Here is an 18,896-nt window from a genome sequence, read left to right as displayed (position 1 = left end):
TGTCCCTTCCCTAAGCCAACCCTCAACTACAGACCAGTCTCTTTTCTTCCCTTTGTGTCAAAAACTCTTGGAAGAGTTGTGTTCAATCAACCCTCTGCATTTTTGTCACAGAAAAACCTATTTGATGACAACCAGTCTGGCTTCAAAAGTGGACACAACCGCCCTGCTGACCGTTGCTGAAACTCTACGGCTGGGAAGAGCGAACGCCAGATCATCTGTCCTTATTCTACTAGACCTGTCAGCTGCCTTTGACACTGTAAAGCACCAGATCCTCCTGTCCACCCTTTCTGACTCGGGCATCACTGGTACGGTATTTCAGTGGCTTCAGTCTTACTTCACAGAAAGATCTTTCCAGGTTTCATGGAGAGGAGGGGTATCATCTAGTCACTGGAGTGCCTCAAGGTTCAGTGCTCGCTCCTCTTCTTTTCTCCATTTACACAGCTTCACTGGGAAAGATCATAAATGCACATGGCTTCTCCTACCACTGCTATGCAGAAGACATGAAGCTCTATCTGTAATTTTATAAAAGGGATAAGAAGGAGGAGGAGGAAGGGCAGGGGCAAGAAGACAAGCAGTCTCAGATGAAATTCAAGCCACTCTAGTTGCCCATGTCTTTGTCAATGGTATGACTACGAGGGAGGCTGGGCTACGAGGAAGGCCAAATTTGAGTCGTTTCACTGTCGCCTCGAGAACCTTCAGGGAGGAGTGGTGGCAAACAAAATTCTATCACTGAATAAAAGACAAACATTTCCAATAGTCTTTGATGAGGTTTATTTTCTTGCAAGAAAAGGCCAGCAGTCGTACAGTCACACAGAGTGGCACAGAGCGTGACAGTGAAGGAGGGCATCCTTTCTCCTTTATAGTCTTGACTCCCGGAATGTTATCTCTCTAGGCCAAAGATGGTATTTCAACCATATGTGGAACATTCTTAGACGTGTCCATCATATTGTCTCCTTGAGTGGAGGCCCTCCTGTCACGTCCCAACACTCTTTACCATTCCAATACAATTCCATATTATAATATGATTATTCTATAAAATAAGGTTTGTGTGTGCTCTTTTACTGTCATATGATGGTCACACACATCTTACTGTAAGTAAATATAAAATAAAAAAATTAGAGGAGAGAATAATTTTTTTTGTTTTTGTTTTGTTGTGTGTGTGTTGTACAGTGTAGTACATGAATGAATAAAAATGTGCCAATGTATCCATTGGTTGTGTCTTTTGTGTTCATCACGTGCAAAGGTTTGTGAGGAGGGGGACCACAAGCAACATAACTTACCAGTTTTGGAAATGTTGTTTTGAATTTATTGCACCAGTGTGTTAGACTATGTTGTAGTGTGTGTGATTTTGAGGGCTTGTGTGTCCTGTCTGAGGGCAAAGTTTCGTTTTTTTAGCAAGAGTGAATGGTTTCATTTTGACCTGAAAATAGGATGTTTGGGGAATTGGGTGAGACGTTATGGATTTGTGTTTACAGTTTTGAGAATACGAGACATAGTTTCAAGAAATGTGTTTAAGCAATCGAGGAAAAACTGTAAGATGTTTTTAACACATTATGGGTCAGTTTATTTCTGTTGAAAGTGTCACCAGTGACTTACAGGAATTGGAGGCCTACTGGAGCTCAAAGTGACAAATTGACATGTGAATTAATCAGCTAAGAAAGAGTTAGACAGTCACACATTAACACTTAAAGATGTGCAGTTATTTTAGCTGACGGTGGAGTTTGACTTCACTTTACTACAGAGCAGCTTCACATCAGCGCGTCTGTCATTTTATTACTGAACCAGTTTTGAAGAGTTTGTCTTTTCATATCATCCATTGAAGATGTTTTGGACTGTTTTGCTCTGCTTGTGTTTCTGGCGTCTGGATGGTGAGTTTAAATGTTTTTTGTTTTTTTTATGACTTCAGTTGTTTCTGTTCTGGTACCATGTAATACATGTCTGGTTAATTTAGTCAGAGAGGATCAACATGTAATCCTGGAAACAGTTGCTATACAATGCACAACACCATTTACTAAATCCTCTACAGACAGAAAATAACCACAGCGGTGCATAAGGTGTATCCATATATAATTAAAAAGAGTAAATCTTACAGTCAGTAGTTGGAGGCGTCTGCATTTCACTGAATACGGTTTCCTCAACTGAGTAATGCTTCAAGTTCTCACTCATCATGCGTTGTCTTTTGTTTGGTCTGGTTTCGGTTAGGATCAGATCGCAGCTTATTCTCCATAACTCATTGAACTCTTCACTGATCAAATTTTTTAAACGCAAATGAAATTGATCAATCGCATCAATTTAAAATCTTAATGGCTGTGAGTAAATCAGTGTTTTCTGCTTGAAGTATTTTGTTTGCCGGATCAAGACATTTCATTAGTTAGGAGACGCTACATATCTAATCAAGCATACATTCATAACTGGAAAATAAAGAATTATTCAGGGATTGACAGCTTTTTGTTTTCAGCTTATATTGACTTCAAATAATAAATTCTGTAATGTTATAAGTTAAAGGTAAGTATGATGTCAAGGAGGCAGTTTAGACTTAACTTTAGTTGATGTCAAGCCCTGGTGAGTCTGACAAAACACATGCGTTAAGTTTCAGTGAGACTGCAGATTGTCTGAACTGCAACTTACTTTCATCAATATGTGTGTATTTTTGACAGCATATTTAATTCAATATTTTACATTGACAGCATTATTTACAAATAAATAAAATGTGGGGTCTCTTAAAGGGGTCATGCACTGAGAAATGAAATTTTCCTTGAGCTTTTGTCATCATACTATACGAATATCCAGTAAGTTTCAGAGCTGAAAACGTCCTTGTTATTCCAAAACTGTTATTTTTACCAAGCCCAGCGAACAACTTGTCCTGAAATGTGCATCTGCATAATGTAATAGAGCAGTGAAAGACTCGCCTCTGCAGAAGAACATCAACGCCTACTTCATCGTCGTAACTTTGGCCCCGCCCACTCGCGTGTTGAGATGACGAGACGAGATACAGGATGGACCACAAATAACTTCTAAAATATCTTAATAGTAGGAATGTGGTTATTATTATTATTTTTTAAAGCTACACTGTGTAACTTTTTAAGTTGATTCTTAGCAAAAAACACTTTGTTCTATCAAAAGTATATGTGCTCATTCATGTGTTATTACTTCCACCAACTAATAAAGTATTCTCGTAAGCGTAAAATCTGCCATTTATAATACATACGGGTGAGGGGTTCGAATGGTGGCAGCCATGTTGCCCCTCCATATTGAAAATACATTCGCCAAAGAGGGACATACCTGTAAATTCAAGCTTCGCCTTTCGCGCTTTACACTCAGTGACACAGAGACGAATGCGAGGGGGAGATTACTCACGACTGCCGGCAGATTTGAAAGATTGCTGATGGAGGATCACGCCTATTCACGAGGACATGTAGCAGAGTCACCAAGGAAGCGAAAGAGAGAATTAAAACATCAACGCGACAGGCAAATCAGCAAGACCAAAGTCAATACTGGAGGAACTTTTCCCAGATGGAAAGAGCTCATGAGGAGCAAAGATTTTAAAACGGACGCCGAAGTTGCCTGCTTTCTTCTCGACAGGTAATTCAGCCTATTTGTGTAAATTTGAAGTGTTATAGTTGCTTGTCTAACCATAGCATGGTTGTGCATAACGCCAGAACGACCTCTCTAGTATAACTTGCGTTACTTTTCCTTGCGTCAATGGTGAAAAAGTATTGTTTACCTTGTAACATAAATCTGTGCTGCGACGGATCACAGGTGATCAATAGTTCTAACCTCATCACTTGAAGGAACACTCATGGACGAAGTCGAACTGGAAGCCATGTTAATCTTGGAATAATACGGCCACCGTAGGAGTTAAAACGCCCTCGGAATTGAAAGGAACAGAAACTAATATTCACTGGGTAGTCATATACAATTTCACCGCTAGATGGGGGAAAATATCACACAGTGTAGCTTTAACAATGTGAATGTCTCAGTTGAGCATTATGCATAGACAGTATAAGAAGTGGACAGAGTCATCTCATTGGAACTCAGTTGAGACAAGTGAAGCCCGTTTTCAGCGATTTCTTAGGACTTCCGTTCCTGACGCGCAGACTCAAACCGAGCTTGACGACGTAGATGTGACGTGAGCAACCCGTCTGTCTTCTAGTAGCTGTGCCGAGAGAAATCTGAATCATTACCTTCCGAATCTTGCAGAGACGGAGAGTGTGAGTAGGAGCTGTCCATGAGCTAGGAGCAGGAGAAACTTTTGCTAGGTATTCTGATTAATTATTTTGTATACTACGTCCCCGCGATTGCCCGCGAGCTTCTCCTCCCGTCAATACTAGAATTTCTAACTTCGATACGATACCTTGAAAAATATCGATATTCGATACCATTTTCGATACCACGCAGGGCCGGCCCGCGGCATAGGCGGTATAGGCAAATGCTAGGGGCGCCACTCATCCATAGGGGCGCCAGAATGAGTGAACGAGTGAAATTGTTTTTTTTTTGTTTTTTTTACATTTTTTTTTTTTAATATATAATACTATTTTAAAACCATTAATTCGAAATACTACAAAAAAAAAAAAAAAAAAAAAAAAAGTCCGGCTAACCAATCGTCCCCCGCCCATCGAGTGCTTGAAGTGCGTCAGAAACAGAGCGCGCGCGCGATCAGTTGTTGGTAATTTGTTGTGTAGCGTGCGCGACTCCGCATCCAATGTAGACAGCACTGCTTTTGTTAACACACAGCTCGTAGAAACGGGCCTTGCCAGGGCTCGCGCCAGTTCTAGACACGGTGAAAGTTTCCTGATTGTGACGGAAGGCCGAATTTACATGACACATTATAAATGAGCATAGTCTGCGATAGATACAGTGCCAAAAAGAAGAGAAGAGGATAAAAGGGGATAAAGACAGAGGTAAAGTGATGTAGTGAATGAACAATTTATGGCATAGGAGTAAGATACTATAATTTCATGGCAGTTATTTTTACCTTAAACTTAATGTTAGCAGTTGTTCTGAGTTCTCCAGAGTCCCCAGACTGTGTGGTTTTGTAACAATCATGTCAGTTTTAAGACGCATTTTTTATTATCACTTTTTTATTAATGTTTTACTCTACAGTTGTGCAGTTGTGGGGATACAGTACAGGCCAAAAGTTTGGAAACATTACTATTTTTAATGTTTTTGAAAAAAGTTTCTTCTGCTCATCAAGCCTGCATTTATTTGATCAAAAATACAGAAAAAATAATAAATATTGTGATATATTATTACAATTTAAAATAATTGGTTTTCAATTTATTATACTTTAAATTATCATTTATTTCTGTGATGCAAAGCTGAATTTTCAGCATCATTACTCCAGTCTTCAGTGTCACATGTGACATCCAGTCTATCACATGATCCTTTAGAAATCATTTTAATATTCTGATTTATTATGCGTGTTGGAAACAGTTCTGCTGCCTAATATATTTGATGAATAAAATGTTAAAAAGAACTGCATTTATTTAAAATAAAATAAAAATATTTTCTAATTATATAAATCATCTTTACGATCACTTTTTATCAATTTAACACATCCTTGCTGAATAAAGTATTGATTTATTTCAACAAAAAAAAAACCAACAAAAAAAACAACTGACCCCAAATTACTGACCAGTAGTGTATATTGTTGTTACAAAAGATTTCTATTTTTAAAACATTTAAAAAAAAAATTTTTTTACTATTTATTTATCAAAGTATCCTAAAAAAGTATCACAGGTTATGAAAAAATATTAAGCAGCAGAACTGTTTCCAACTTTGATAATGAATCATCATATTAGAATGATTTCTAAAGGATCATGTGATAGACCGGATGTCACATGTGACACTGAAGACTGGAGTAATGATGCTGAAAATTCAGCTTTGCATCACAGAAATAAATGATAATTTAAAGTATAATAAATTGAAAACCAATTATTTTAAATTGTAATAATATATCACAATATTAAAAAAAATTCTGTATTTTTGATCAAATAAATGCAGGCTTGATGAGCAGAAGAAATTTCTTTCAAAAACATTAAAAATAGTAATGTTTCCAAACTTTTGGCCTGTACATTTTATGGCATAGTAATGATATTTATTTACAGGTTTATTCAAAATAGCAAAGTTCACATTAAATCTTTATTGTAAATCGTGCTATAAAAGATAATGGGGACTTGACTTGAATGCTATGTAATGCTCTTGGTATTTGTGTTTAGGCTGTGTTATATATATATGCTAAATCATGAACACAATGACGGGGTGAAATGGGCTGTGATGCATGGGGCGCCAGGTAAAATCTTGCCTAGGGCAGCAAATTGGTCAGGGCCGGCCCTGATACCACGGAGAAAAAAACTGCCACAATATTAAGGTTTTTTTGTATTATTTAAAGCTAAATATAACAAGTCTAGAACATGACAATGAGGGATATTTTACATGAACAAAAATGTCCTGAAGTAGTGCACTTGTTCAAACGCATTAATGCTGGTTAATACATTAACGTTATTTGATGAACAGATTTAAACACAAACGTGTGTGCATTATACGCGAAAACAATACTATTAGTGCTTTTAACAATACAGATTGTGTCAAAGCACTTAACAGTATCAAATTGGAGGATATAGTGTCAGTAATGTATAATAATAAGATAAAACATTAAATTTTCAGTTAAAGGCATTTCATTATTGAATTCAAAGATGTCATTCAATAGCTCAGTTTAGTTTAATTAGTATCTGTGTAATCAAATTGATGATAAGATATGAAGGCAAATTGCAGAATTAAATACTAATTTTTGAATAAAGTTAAATAAGCACAAATTAATTTACATTTGACCACAATTAAAATATTTAACGTTACTTGTCTAAGATTTCTCAGTCAGATTATATTAACTTTAAGAATTACGGTGAAAAAACGAGACAACACACACTCATATCAACAACAATACTAGGCCATCTTGGTTAATGTTTCAGAATGTTAAAATGAGAAGAGTTACCAACCTCTCGAAATTATTTATATAGATCCCGGTGTCGGTCTTTCAGGTGCTTTGCTATATTAGGCCCTGATCACACTAACGCGTTTTTCAGGTTCGAAAACGCGAGGCACACAGCACTCATCACACAGAACGAGCAGTGCGCTGCGTTTGTTATGTTGCTCGGCAACCACTGAAACAGCTGTCCTGTCAGTCAAGTAAACGTCAAATCAGCCTTTTATTAACTTTATTTACTTTCTGTTAACATTGTGGTAGTTACGGTTCGTGAAGTCGTTAAGCTCCTGGTAACCCGCGAGAGCACCACAAGTTTATCCTCCATCATCGCACTCTCCGGGCGTTCAAGCAACTAGCTTTCATCATTAAAACGGAAGGCCCGCGAGGCGCAGCAGCGCATAAACAGCGCGCAGAACGCTCGCTGGAAACCAATTGAAAATAGGCGCCTCTCACTGCAAAAAACGCGTCAAGTGTGATCGGCCCCATTCACTTCACTTTTGCTATTTAACCAGAGCGAATGAGACGAGTGCGCGTGTGGTGTTTGTCAACGCGCCTTTGGAGAGAAGTGAAAGTGACAGCTCGGCTAGTATCGATACTTCAGGAAATTAGTATTGGTACCGTTCAGATATTTAAGTATCGATATTTATCGAAATATCGATATTTTTGACAACACTAGTACTTTGATGACTCATCGGTGTCTCATAATTATTCATGTACTGAGTTTTCTTATCCAATGAGAAGACACTTTCTCTTAATTATTCATGACACCACGTGGAACTTTCCAATGACAGACATGTCAAACTGTGATATCGCGTAGTAGATGAGAGAGGCAATGATGGGACGCGCGTTTGTTTTCGTGGTGCAAAAGTTCCAGTACATCTTTCCCCGCGATGCTGCCAGGGCTAGACTCCAGCCATCAACCACAGACACATCTAAACTATGTGTGTTTAGCAACCATTCAACTTGAGAATGGTGGACTTCGGCCTTGTACACCAATGCAGGTTTCGTCTTGCGAGTGATGCGGTCCCGAGGACTTTTCTATCGCTTCAGAGGTGTGTGTGTGTGTGTGTCTAAAACGTAACCCTGACCATTATGCCTTTTGTTAAATAATCACTCGTTATTAAAATGTAGATATTTCGATAATACCTCAATTGTATGGAACGTATGCTTAGTCTGTGCACATTTTTATGTCACTGTCCATCTTTATTATGTGGGTTTAGGGGACGCGTAGATATAGGCTATGTAGGCTATTTAAGCGGAAAATGTACAGTATTACTTTCAAATATATGCATTTATAGTGTGTATATAAACAAATATTTATTTTATAATGACATAATTATACATGTACATTTAAATGTTTTAAATACAATTATGATTACTGTAGTAGGCTAATATGTAGCAGGGCATTCAGTTACTTTTGAAAAGGACAAAAATAAGGTGTCCGTGTATTTCATTAGATTTTAACTTTGCCAGCTATTAAAAAAATCTAGCATTTCCTCACGTTTTACCACTGATTTTTAGTGACAGTCGATATGCATGCATGGGCCACTGGCGATGACAGTTTCCCCCCCTCCCCTCCCCTCCCCTCCCCTCCCCTCCCCTCCCCTCCCCTTTCCCCTGCCGTGCCATACCACACCCACACTCCCCTCCCTTCTTCTCACAGCCACCACGCCCAATTAAGTTGCATTTTTCAAAAAGATTGTGAGCTCGACTTGAGCTGAAAGAGGGGGGTTTCATGACCCTTTAAAGGAATAGTTATACCAGAAAGACTCGGGAGATAAATTGATAACAAGCGCATGTTTATTAACGGCCCAGCAAGCATACATTTATAAAGTTCTTTGGCGTAGGCCCCATCCTTAGCTCGCAATGCGAGGGTAGCGGAAGCTGCATATCCTGCCTGAAGACGAAGGCAGGGGCGCAGCCGACCCCCTGGAGGTAAAGGAAGGTACCATCTTGGTGGTGGTTGGGGAGGATGGAGGTAATTGGCAGCGTCAGCATCTGCGAACTCAGACAAATGTAAGTACCAATCTTTTATACTGCGAGTGTTAGCACATGATTGGTTAGAAGTGATGTAATACATGATGTGCTGATTGAGTCTTCCTGGCAGAACTTAACGCTAAAGCTTTCATTTCTCCTAAAAATTCAAATTGTCATAATTTACTCTCTCAAGTTGTTTTAAACTCGAATAAGTTTCTTTCTTCTGTTGAAAATAAAAGTTATTTGGAAGAATGTGGGTAACCAAACAGTTGATGTACCCCAGTGACAACCATAGTATATTTTTCTCCTATGGTTCTAAGTCAATGGGGACCAGCTACTGTTTGGATAGCCACATTCTTCAAAATATTAATATTAGAAAATATTAGAAGGAAATTAATACAGGTTTGGAACAACATTAGAGTGCGTAAATTATGAGATAATTTTTATTTTTGGTTGAACTATCCCTTTAAGGACAAGCGGCAGCGTGTTTACTATTGCTACCGTCTCTTTAAAGCCGCCTTTTCACTGCACGCGACAAACGACAGCCGTCGGACCGGAAGTCATTAATTTCCAGTGGAGAGTCGTACGGGAGCTGCGGGTGTCACGGTTTCCCTGGTTTTCCCTGGCCATGTCACGTACTACATTTCCCAGCATCCCCCTGGATCCACACCTGCACTCACTTCCCTCATCACAGCAGCTGAACCCCATCTCCTCATTATTACCTCATCACCAGCCTTTATATTCAGCTCCCTCACATGCACTCACTGCTGGGTATTAATGTTGCTCTAGTTCACGTTAACTCAGTCGCTTCCATGTACCTTCCTAGTTATGTTTTCCTGAGATCGTCGGTGAGTGATTCCATGGCTCCTCACTCAAGGTGATCCAGTATCTACGAGAGTTACCGTCATTACATACGGGGTGGATCCCTGTTTCGACGGATAGCGATCAGAGAATCCACAAAGTGTTTCCCATGAGTCTTCAGGGAATTATCGGAGCTTGGTCCACATGTTTATGGAATGGTTCTAAACACTGTCGGAGAGTATTTCTAATTTACGTTTGTGAGTGATCCTAAGTTACGTTTCAAGAGTGCTTCGCGTGTCTTCTGAATGCCGACTGAGGGGAATCCCCAGAATTCCCCGAGCGAGTGCTGCACGTATCTACAGAGTGTCATCTACAGAGTGTCATCTACAGAGTGTCATCTACAGAGTGTCATCTACAGATTCACGAGTTCACATCTACATATGATTTATTATGGTAAGGGTTATGCGTATTTGGCGTGCTGTCCGGAGGGAGGGCTACGAGCTCGGAATTCGGCCCGAACCCAGAGTACTCCCCCCGGTAGGGGTAGATGGAACTAGAATAGGGTAGATGGAACTAGAAGAGAGGAGCTGGGGTGGAGGTGGGATGCTGCTGAACTGTCGAGGAACAGAGGTAAGTTCAGCTGTTATTTATACTGTCCTGGGTTGATTACTGATTGCACTCCACTTGCTCTTGTCAGGTTAATCATCTGCACCTGTTCCTCCCGAACCTTGTTTAATTAAACATCATGTGTCATCTACAGAGTGTCATCTACAGAGTGTCATCTACAGAGTGTCATCTACAGAGTGTCATCTACAGAGTGTCATCTACAGAGTGTCATCTACACCCAAGCTCCATGTATCATCGTGTCATCTACACCCAAGCTCCATGTATCATCGTGTCATCTACACCCAAGCTCCATGTATCATCGTGTCATCTACACCCAAGCTCCATGTATCATCGTGTCATCTACACCCAAGCTCCATGTATCATCGTGTCATCTACACCCAAGCTCCATGTATCATCGCGTGGATTATGAGAGACTGTTCTAAGTTCCACGTATTTTCCTGAGACTGTTCATGTATTCCCAGAGACTGTTCTAAGTTTGCCGTCCATGAATTATTCTGACCTCAGAGCCTTCTAAGTATTATCTGGAGTTGCATTTGTGTATAATAAACCTGAGTTTGAACTGTGTTCCAGTCTCCCGAGCCTTGTGTATTTGTGACAGCGGGGAGCTCCGATCATATGCGTATGCTGAAATTTCGGATCCGATTTGAGCTTCGAATGCATTGAAATATCTGAACTTCTGCGGCTAGACCGTATGCGACCGGTCGACCGGATGTGATGTATTCTAATCAAAACTATGAGCGCGAAGCTAGAATTAACAATATTTTAATACTTTAATGTAAACGCTATTCCTGCAAAATTACGGTTATTAATAATTATGGCTGAATTTTTTTTTTTTTATCATTATAAATCAATATTTACATTGATTAGCTCTATAAAATCGACTATTTTTTATATTAGATGTATTGGGTCATTTGTTTTGTGTGGATATATTCATACATGCATTACATTCATTAAAATCATTCATTTTACCATTGTGAATAGCCGAGTGTAACGGTTGCTAAACGACCAATTTCAAAGTTCCGTGCGACTGACACCAGGGGGTGAAATGCGACAATTGAATGCGAATGTCGTGTGTAGTGGAAAAGCGGCTTAAGAGTTGCGTGCGACGCTACACGCATTTGACAAGCAGATTTACTCAATCTTCTCAAGTTTGCGTTCACTTTAGACATAACCGACTTTGTTTATGTAAACCTTGTGTGTATTTAACAGTATAAGCACAATAAGACTCGAAAGATATCTAAGGCCTCGTTTACACTGCAGGTCTTGATGCCCAATTCTGATTTGTTGCCTATATCCGATTTTTTTGACTGTCTGTTTACACATTCTTTAAATTGTGACCCATATCCGATTCATGTGTTTACACTTGCCATATAGGCTACTATCTGAAACATATCGCGCATGCTTAAAGGGTTAAATTCTCTTGCACAAATAGACGAACACAAAATATGTTTCATGCTCTGCGATATGCAAAGTTGCCAAACACCACTTTTGAATAAGAAACAATGTCTATAAAACTCGTTAAAACTCCACGAATCACAAGCGTGTCGGTGAGAACACTCGTTAAAACAACATACACACAGCCGAACTTGACTGCACATCACATATTTGACATTATTGATACTGCTTTCATTCGTAATGCAACGGACCGATCTACGGCACATACATTAAGGGGGCTGTTCACTGTTATACAATAAAGAGCCTGCACAGCGACAAGAAATAGAAATTAACGCAAAAAAAAAAAACTGCCTAGAGCCTGTACTTACACAACACTGACAGGAGTTGCGCTCAGGAGTAGAGCAGCTGTGAACAATTTTATTTTTTCTTTTTTGAGCGGCTGCGGACAAATTCTTTCTATGCACACACAATATTACATCACAATCTGCGCGTATGTTTTAAAAATATAATTGAATATGTAAATAGTCCTAGCACTTTTTAAATTTAAATAGCCCACTTAAAGCGTTTATTACAAATAAATTACTAATTGCTTGAAATGAATAAATGTAAATTAACAAAAAATTTCGTTAAATTTACAGTCATATGAAAACACTTCCCGTGACCCTCTCCACATTCCTCTCCTACGATGACAACGTTTCGTCGGGCCATCCGTCCCTTTGCAGATCTGCGTCGGGGTTTCTCTCGTCATTAAACCGCGGAGACGTTGCCTAATGCCTCAGAAAATCCGATCTTCCTGTTTACATGACAGTCGCATTGGCACATATCCGATTTATTTCCACATATGAATGAGGCCTGAAACCGATCTGGAAATATCCGAATGCATGCGTTTTTTTCTTGTTTACACTGTCATAGAACACATCCGATCTGTGTCACATGTGAGCAAAAAATCGGAATTGGGTCACATTTCACTGGCAGTGTAAACGGGGCCTTAGTCCAGTATCCAGGCGCTGGTAGACAGGCTTTTAGTGCATGTGAGCTTCTTTTTTTTTTAAGCAGCGTTGTTTGGCTTCATTATTAAGTTTGTCAGTATACGGTATAGCCAACTTTTTTTTGTCATGGTCCATAACTCTTTCTCTTTCTTTCTCATTGCCGGTGGAGACCGGCCGGCTGCGCTGTTACCTTATTCCAAACCGGCTTTTGCAGTGCCTCTAAAATGGCCGCCGTTACCCACAATGCACCATTCCATAACGTCTACGGCTCTATAGCAACCTTTAGGCCAAGTTGATAAAACGTTGTTAGAAGGTTACGTTGTGCCAACGATCTGTGTTTGCTGGGTTCACGTTGTTTCTCTTCTAGGATGATAATAATCTGTTATTTAAACTGTGATTAAATTAGATCTAGATCGCGATCAAATAAACGCTCCCTTTGTCAATCAAACAGTTCGTGTTTATCATCATAATATTCATAGAAATTATAATAGTATCTCAATGATACTGAAATAACACTGGTTTGAGTCTCGCAGGATAAATGTTAATAAAAAATGTTAAATGTTAGTTTAAACAAAACAGATTGTTCAGACTGTCATTTTATTACTGAAGCAGTTTTGAAGAGTTTGTCTTTTCATTTTTTGTGGAATGAAACCGATGAAGAAAATGTTTCTGAAATAAGTTTTGCTCTGTTTGTGTTTGTGGCGTTTGGTTGGCGAGTTTAAATGTGTTTTTATGACTTCAGTTGTTTCTGTTCTGGTACCATGTAATAAATGACTGGTTAATTTAGTCAGAGAGGATCAACATTCACTGTTTAGAGCTGAATCAAACTTGATCTGACAGTAAAATCACTGTTCAATTATTTCTATATGAGAATAACTCAGTTATTATGAATTGATTAAATACAAAAATATCACAAATATCAGTTTCACTTGTTTTATATTTTAATCAGCACAAATATACAATTAATAATTCAAACTCCATTTTGCTTTTGGTGTTTAATGATGAAATTCATTTCAAATTTAAATTTCAAACTAAAACTATATACTCTTATAAACCATCAAGTGACCGTCTTAATCTGTGATGAACCCTATTTCTGTGTGTGTGTGTGTGTGTGTGTGTGTGTTTGTGTGTGTGTGTGTGTGTGTGTGTGTGTGTGTGTGTGTGTGTGTGTGTGTGTGTGTGTGTGTGTGTGTGTGTGTGTGTGTGTGATACAGGACTGAAGTCAGTGATTGAGGGAGATTCAGTCTCTCTAAACTCTGGTCTTACTGAAATGAAGGATGATGATGAGATTCAGTGGAGGTTTGGATATGAAAACACTTTAATAGCAGAAATCAATAAACGGGCCGACAGAATCACTGTATATGATGATGTTCTTGATGGGAGATTCAGAGACAGACTGAAGCTGGACAATCAAACTGGATCTCTGACCATCACAAACACCAGAGCTGAACATGCTGGAGTTTATGAACTACAGATCAACAGTGAGAGAAAGAGTTTCATTCTTGCTGTCTTTGGTGAGTTCAAAAACGTTTACACCTGTTTTTAAATGACATTTTTTAAATGAATTCATACAGGATTTTGTTTTTATTTTATATTGTTTATTTTTAATGTCAATTTTAACTATTCGATTAGTAAACCACTATAAAGTGATTTAACAGTATTTGTAGTAGCTTTTTCCAGTCGGATCTTTGTTCCCTATTTGCCAGTGTGTGCTGAGCTGGATATAGCTTGACGCGTGCAGTTGTAAAGATGAGGAGTAGAAGTTGATCCAGTCGGTCCAATGACCATTTATTGTTATTGAGAATGTTACAAAAAACTTGAGGTAAATAAAACAAACAATTAAACTAAAGTAGTTTCTTATATGGTAGCAAACGGCTTGTCACGTCATGGAACCAATACAGCACACACGTGACACACACACACACACACACACACACACACACACACACACACACACACACACACACACACGGTCTCAAGACTGTTTGCCCTCTCCGCCACCCCAGAAACTGTGGCTTCCTGTCTTTAAGGCCTTTCCCCTTCGGCTCCTCCTTCAACCTCCCAACCGTCCTTTAGGTGGCGGTAGACAGACCTGTGGCCATATATATATGGCCACAGGCCACAATATATATATATATATATATATATATATATATATATTCACACACACACACACACACACACACACACACACACACACACACACACACACACACACACACACTCACAAGAAAGAAATATGAAATCAACTCAAAGCTTAATTTGGCTCCTACAGTATTTAATCTTTGCAAACCCTGTTTCTGTTTGTTCTCTGTGTGTTTGACAGATGAAGTGAAGTCAGTGTCAGTGATGGAGGGAGATTCAGTCTCTCTAAACTCTGATCTTACTGAAATAGAGGATTATAATCTGATTCAGTGGAGGTTTGGAGATGAAAACACTTTAATAGCTGAAATCAATGTAACGGCCGACAGAATCACTGTATATGATGATGTTCTTGATGGGAGATTCAGAGACAGACTGAAGCTGGACAATCAAACTGGATCTCTGACCATCACAAACACCACAACTGAACATGATGGAGATTATAGACTAGCCTACTGATGTTTCCAGGAAGATTCTCATCAAAAGTATTCAATGTTTCTGTCTATGGTGAGGAGAGATCATTAGTCTTGTCCATCAAATATTCTTATTTTATTAAGTATTTGCATATTGAATTTTTAGAAATCTTTTTTTTTTTTTTTTTGGTGGCTCATTTTTACGGAAGCGTATTGCATTCACTTGAGAAAAAAAATCTACTCTGTTTTTCTGAATTAACGAGTTAATTATCTCAGAATTACTAGATAATTTTTCATAAAAAAAAATGTATTCTGTTTTTCTGAATTAACAAGTTAATTATCTCAGAATTACGAGATAATTTTTCATGAATAAAAAGTTTTTGCTCTGTTTTTCTGAATTAATGACTTAATTATCTCAGAATTATGAGATAATTTTTCATAAAAAAATTTTTTTATTCTGTTTTTCTAAATTAACGAGTTAATTATCTCAGAATTACGAGATAATTTTTCATGAATAAAAGTTTTTACTCAGTTTTTCTGAATTATTGAGTTAATTATCTCATAATTCTGAGATAATTAAGTCATTAATTCAGAAAAACAGAGCAATTTTTTTAATGAAAAATTATCTCATAATTCTGAGATAATTAAGTCATTAATTCAGAAAAACAGAGCAAAAACTTTTTATTCATGAAAAATTATCTCGTAATTCTGAGATAATTAACTCGTTAATTCAGAAAAACAGAGCAAAAACTTTTTTCATGAAAAATTATCTCGTAATTCTGAGATAATTAACTCATTAATTCAGAAAAACAGAGTAGATTTTTTTTCCTCAAGTGAATGCAATACGCTTCCGTACATTTTCACCATAGAAGATCATTTGAGAAGAAACGGCAACATATTTTCTCATTAAAACTCGAAGTGTCAAATGTGAGTGTTAGTCGTGATAAATACTGATGATTACCAAATATTGCATTGCTTACTCTATATTAGTTAATATAATTCACATTGCTTTCCTTTTTTTTTTTTTTTTTTTTTCACAATCCTATCTTTATTTGATTGTGGACTTTAAAATGACTTCTAATCACACTGAAAGTATCACATGTCTTGTAGTGTTATTATTGTCCAGATCAGATGTCTCTAATACTGAAGCTCCTCTATGGCTGAACATGACATATTTCTCTCAGATAAGACAATAATACTGCTGTCCATTTGCCATATGTATTTGCTTGCCTTTATCAATAAAGTTTTCTCACTCTGAGGTTCAAGAGTCTCTCCATGTTTTATTACATTATGTTGAGCGCCCCCTGGAGGAATACTAACTTTATGTATTTTTAACAATTTCTGCACTACTCCACATAGGCTATAAAACTTTACATTATTTTAAACATTGGGTCTCATTCACTAACCATGCGTACGCACAAATTTGTGTGTGAAATGTACGTATGAATGATTTTAAGAACAAATCACACTTCACCACAAATACTAAAAGTGTATGAACATTTACGTCTGCAAATGCCTTATATGGAGATGGTTTTGAAGTGTTTTATGCAAATGACTAAAATGTACATTTCCTGAAGAAAATGTGAGTGGTGCTTGCAGTGGCCAAACTAAGCACTCGGTTGCTAGGGTGTTTCTAGAGGGTTGCTAAGGTATTCTGTGTGGTTGATATGGTGTTGCTATGTGTATGCTATGTGTATGCTACTAGGCTATTGCTATGGTGTTACTAGGTGATTTCTGTGGTGTTCTGGGCGGTTGCTAGGCGGTTTCTTTTGGGTGGTTGCTAGGGTGTTCTGGGAGGTTGCTAGGGGAGTGCTAGACGGTTTGTCACAGATGGTTACTATGGATTTTGTATAGACTTCTTAGAATGTTAACATGGTTTAACACTTAGTTAGTCGTTTGGGGTGGTTGCTAGGGAGCTCTTAGTGTATATCAGCATCCTGTGATTACCTACGTGATTAACCTCGTGCATGCAGCCGCTCATATAGAATCCTCCAAATTCACCAAGATAAGAATGAAGTTGAGGACAAATTTGTTGTGAATAAAGTGTTTTTGAATGAGACCCATTATTTCTAAAATTTTACATTTATTATCAAGGTAATTGTTCCTGTACCACTAAAGCAATAGTTTTTTTAGCATTTATTAAATTATCTGTGTATATCTGCAAGATTTTCGAGACTTTAAAAATGACTTCTAATCACACTGAAAGGTTCTCACATGTCTGGTAGTGTTATTATTGTACAGATCAGATGTCTCTAATACTGAAGCTCCTCTACTGGCTGAACATGCATATTTCTCTCAGATAAGACAATAATACTGCTGTCCATTTGCCATATGTATTTGCTTGCCTTTATCAATAAAGTTTTCTCACTCTGAGGTTCAAGAGTCTCTCCATGTATTATTACATTATGTTGAGCGCCCCCTGGAGGAATACTAATATATGTATTTTAACAATTTCTGCACTACTCCTCATAGGCGATAAAAGTTTACATTATTTTAAACATTGGGTCTCATTCACTAAAGCAATAGTTTAATTTTTTACCATTTCTTAAATTATTTTTGTATATCTGCAAGATTTTCAAATGTAATTCTTGTATACATTATATGAAGGTACTGCGTGTAATCGACTAGTCTCTGTTATCCCGTTTCCATCTTAACGCTGCTGGTTCTCGTGCCGGAGCTGGACTCACGTTCGACGGGGAGCTGTTAACTTCAGACTGCCGTCATGCATTTCACTCATAACCTAAAGATGCTGTGACTCACTCCATAATCTGGCCATAAACAAACTGTGCTCTGACATATTTTATCATCCAAAGTGTTTAGATTTAGTATCTTACCCAATAAAATGATTTATTTTATACAAGGCATCAGGTGTTTCCATGACGTGAAAAGACTGAAGCAACACTCGTTTAGGTTGTGTCCCTGTATGCTTTGCATAAAATGAAATGATTTACAGCAAAGTAATGATGTTATACATAAAACAAAATGTAAACAAACCTATATTTTACTGAAGATATGCACCAATTCAACGAATCAAACATTATACATTTTATTACGGAACTTCTGAAATTTTCAACATGGTAAAAAACATTGGTGGTTCTGCTGGGCCCTTATCGTCCTAACTACAGCACTCGTGGGATGTGTGTGGGAACACTTACAAGGGCGATAAAGACTGCAGTCTCTATCATCAGTCACCAAGTCACCTCGAGACCAGGGGCTTTACTTTCACAGCTCTTACTAGCTTGCCCCCAAGGCATATGCCTGTAAGTGCAATACTCCCACTGTCTAGTGCAATATTCTCTAACTCAGGTGATATTTATATTTATATTATTCATACTACTAAAAATACTGTAAATATGTTCATAATCTGTAAATGTTTATTCAGACTAAACCCAACTGTGACCCCTTTTTCTTTACTTTTTATACTATTTTTTTTTTTAATATATTTTATTCTTAGAATTTGTATTACTATGTTTCTTGTTGTATTTGTATTTGTATATGTGCACTGGAAGCTTCAGTACCAAGAAAAATTCCTTGTGGGTGCAAGCACACTTGGCAATAAAGCTCTTTCTG

At 37.9% G+C, this 18,896-nt stretch overlaps 2 protein-coding genes across 2 annotated transcripts in view; both read left to right on the top strand.

The window, feature by feature from the left end:
• Positions 1-18,896, top strand: part of LOC309474951 (uncharacterized protein) — a gene marked incomplete at both ends in the record, with an annotated part of 355,810 nt that overhangs the window by 215,005 nt on the left and 121,909 nt on the right. The gene's annotated exons all lie outside the window — the stretch shown is intronic.
• Positions 13,991-15,372, top strand: LOC309474885 (uncharacterized protein; the record flags this gene model as incomplete). The annotated part of the gene is made up of 2 exons (XM_082137504.1): positions 13,991-14,285; positions 15,098-15,372. The coding sequence occupies exons 1-2, from the start codon at positions 14,042-14,044 to the stop codon at positions 15,370-15,372; spliced, it is 519 nt and encodes a 172-aa protein (XP_081993630.1). The 5' UTR covers positions 13,991-14,041.

The sequence above is a fragment of the Leuciscus leuciscus genome (assembly GCF_965113295.1).
Source record: "Leuciscus leuciscus genome assembly, chromosome: 15".
Lineage (NCBI taxonomy): Eukaryota > Metazoa > Chordata > Actinopteri > Cypriniformes > Leuciscidae > Leuciscus > Leuciscus leuciscus.
The sequence above is the reverse complement of the archived record's forward strand: the minus strand, read 5'-3'. Positions and strand labels throughout refer to the sequence as shown.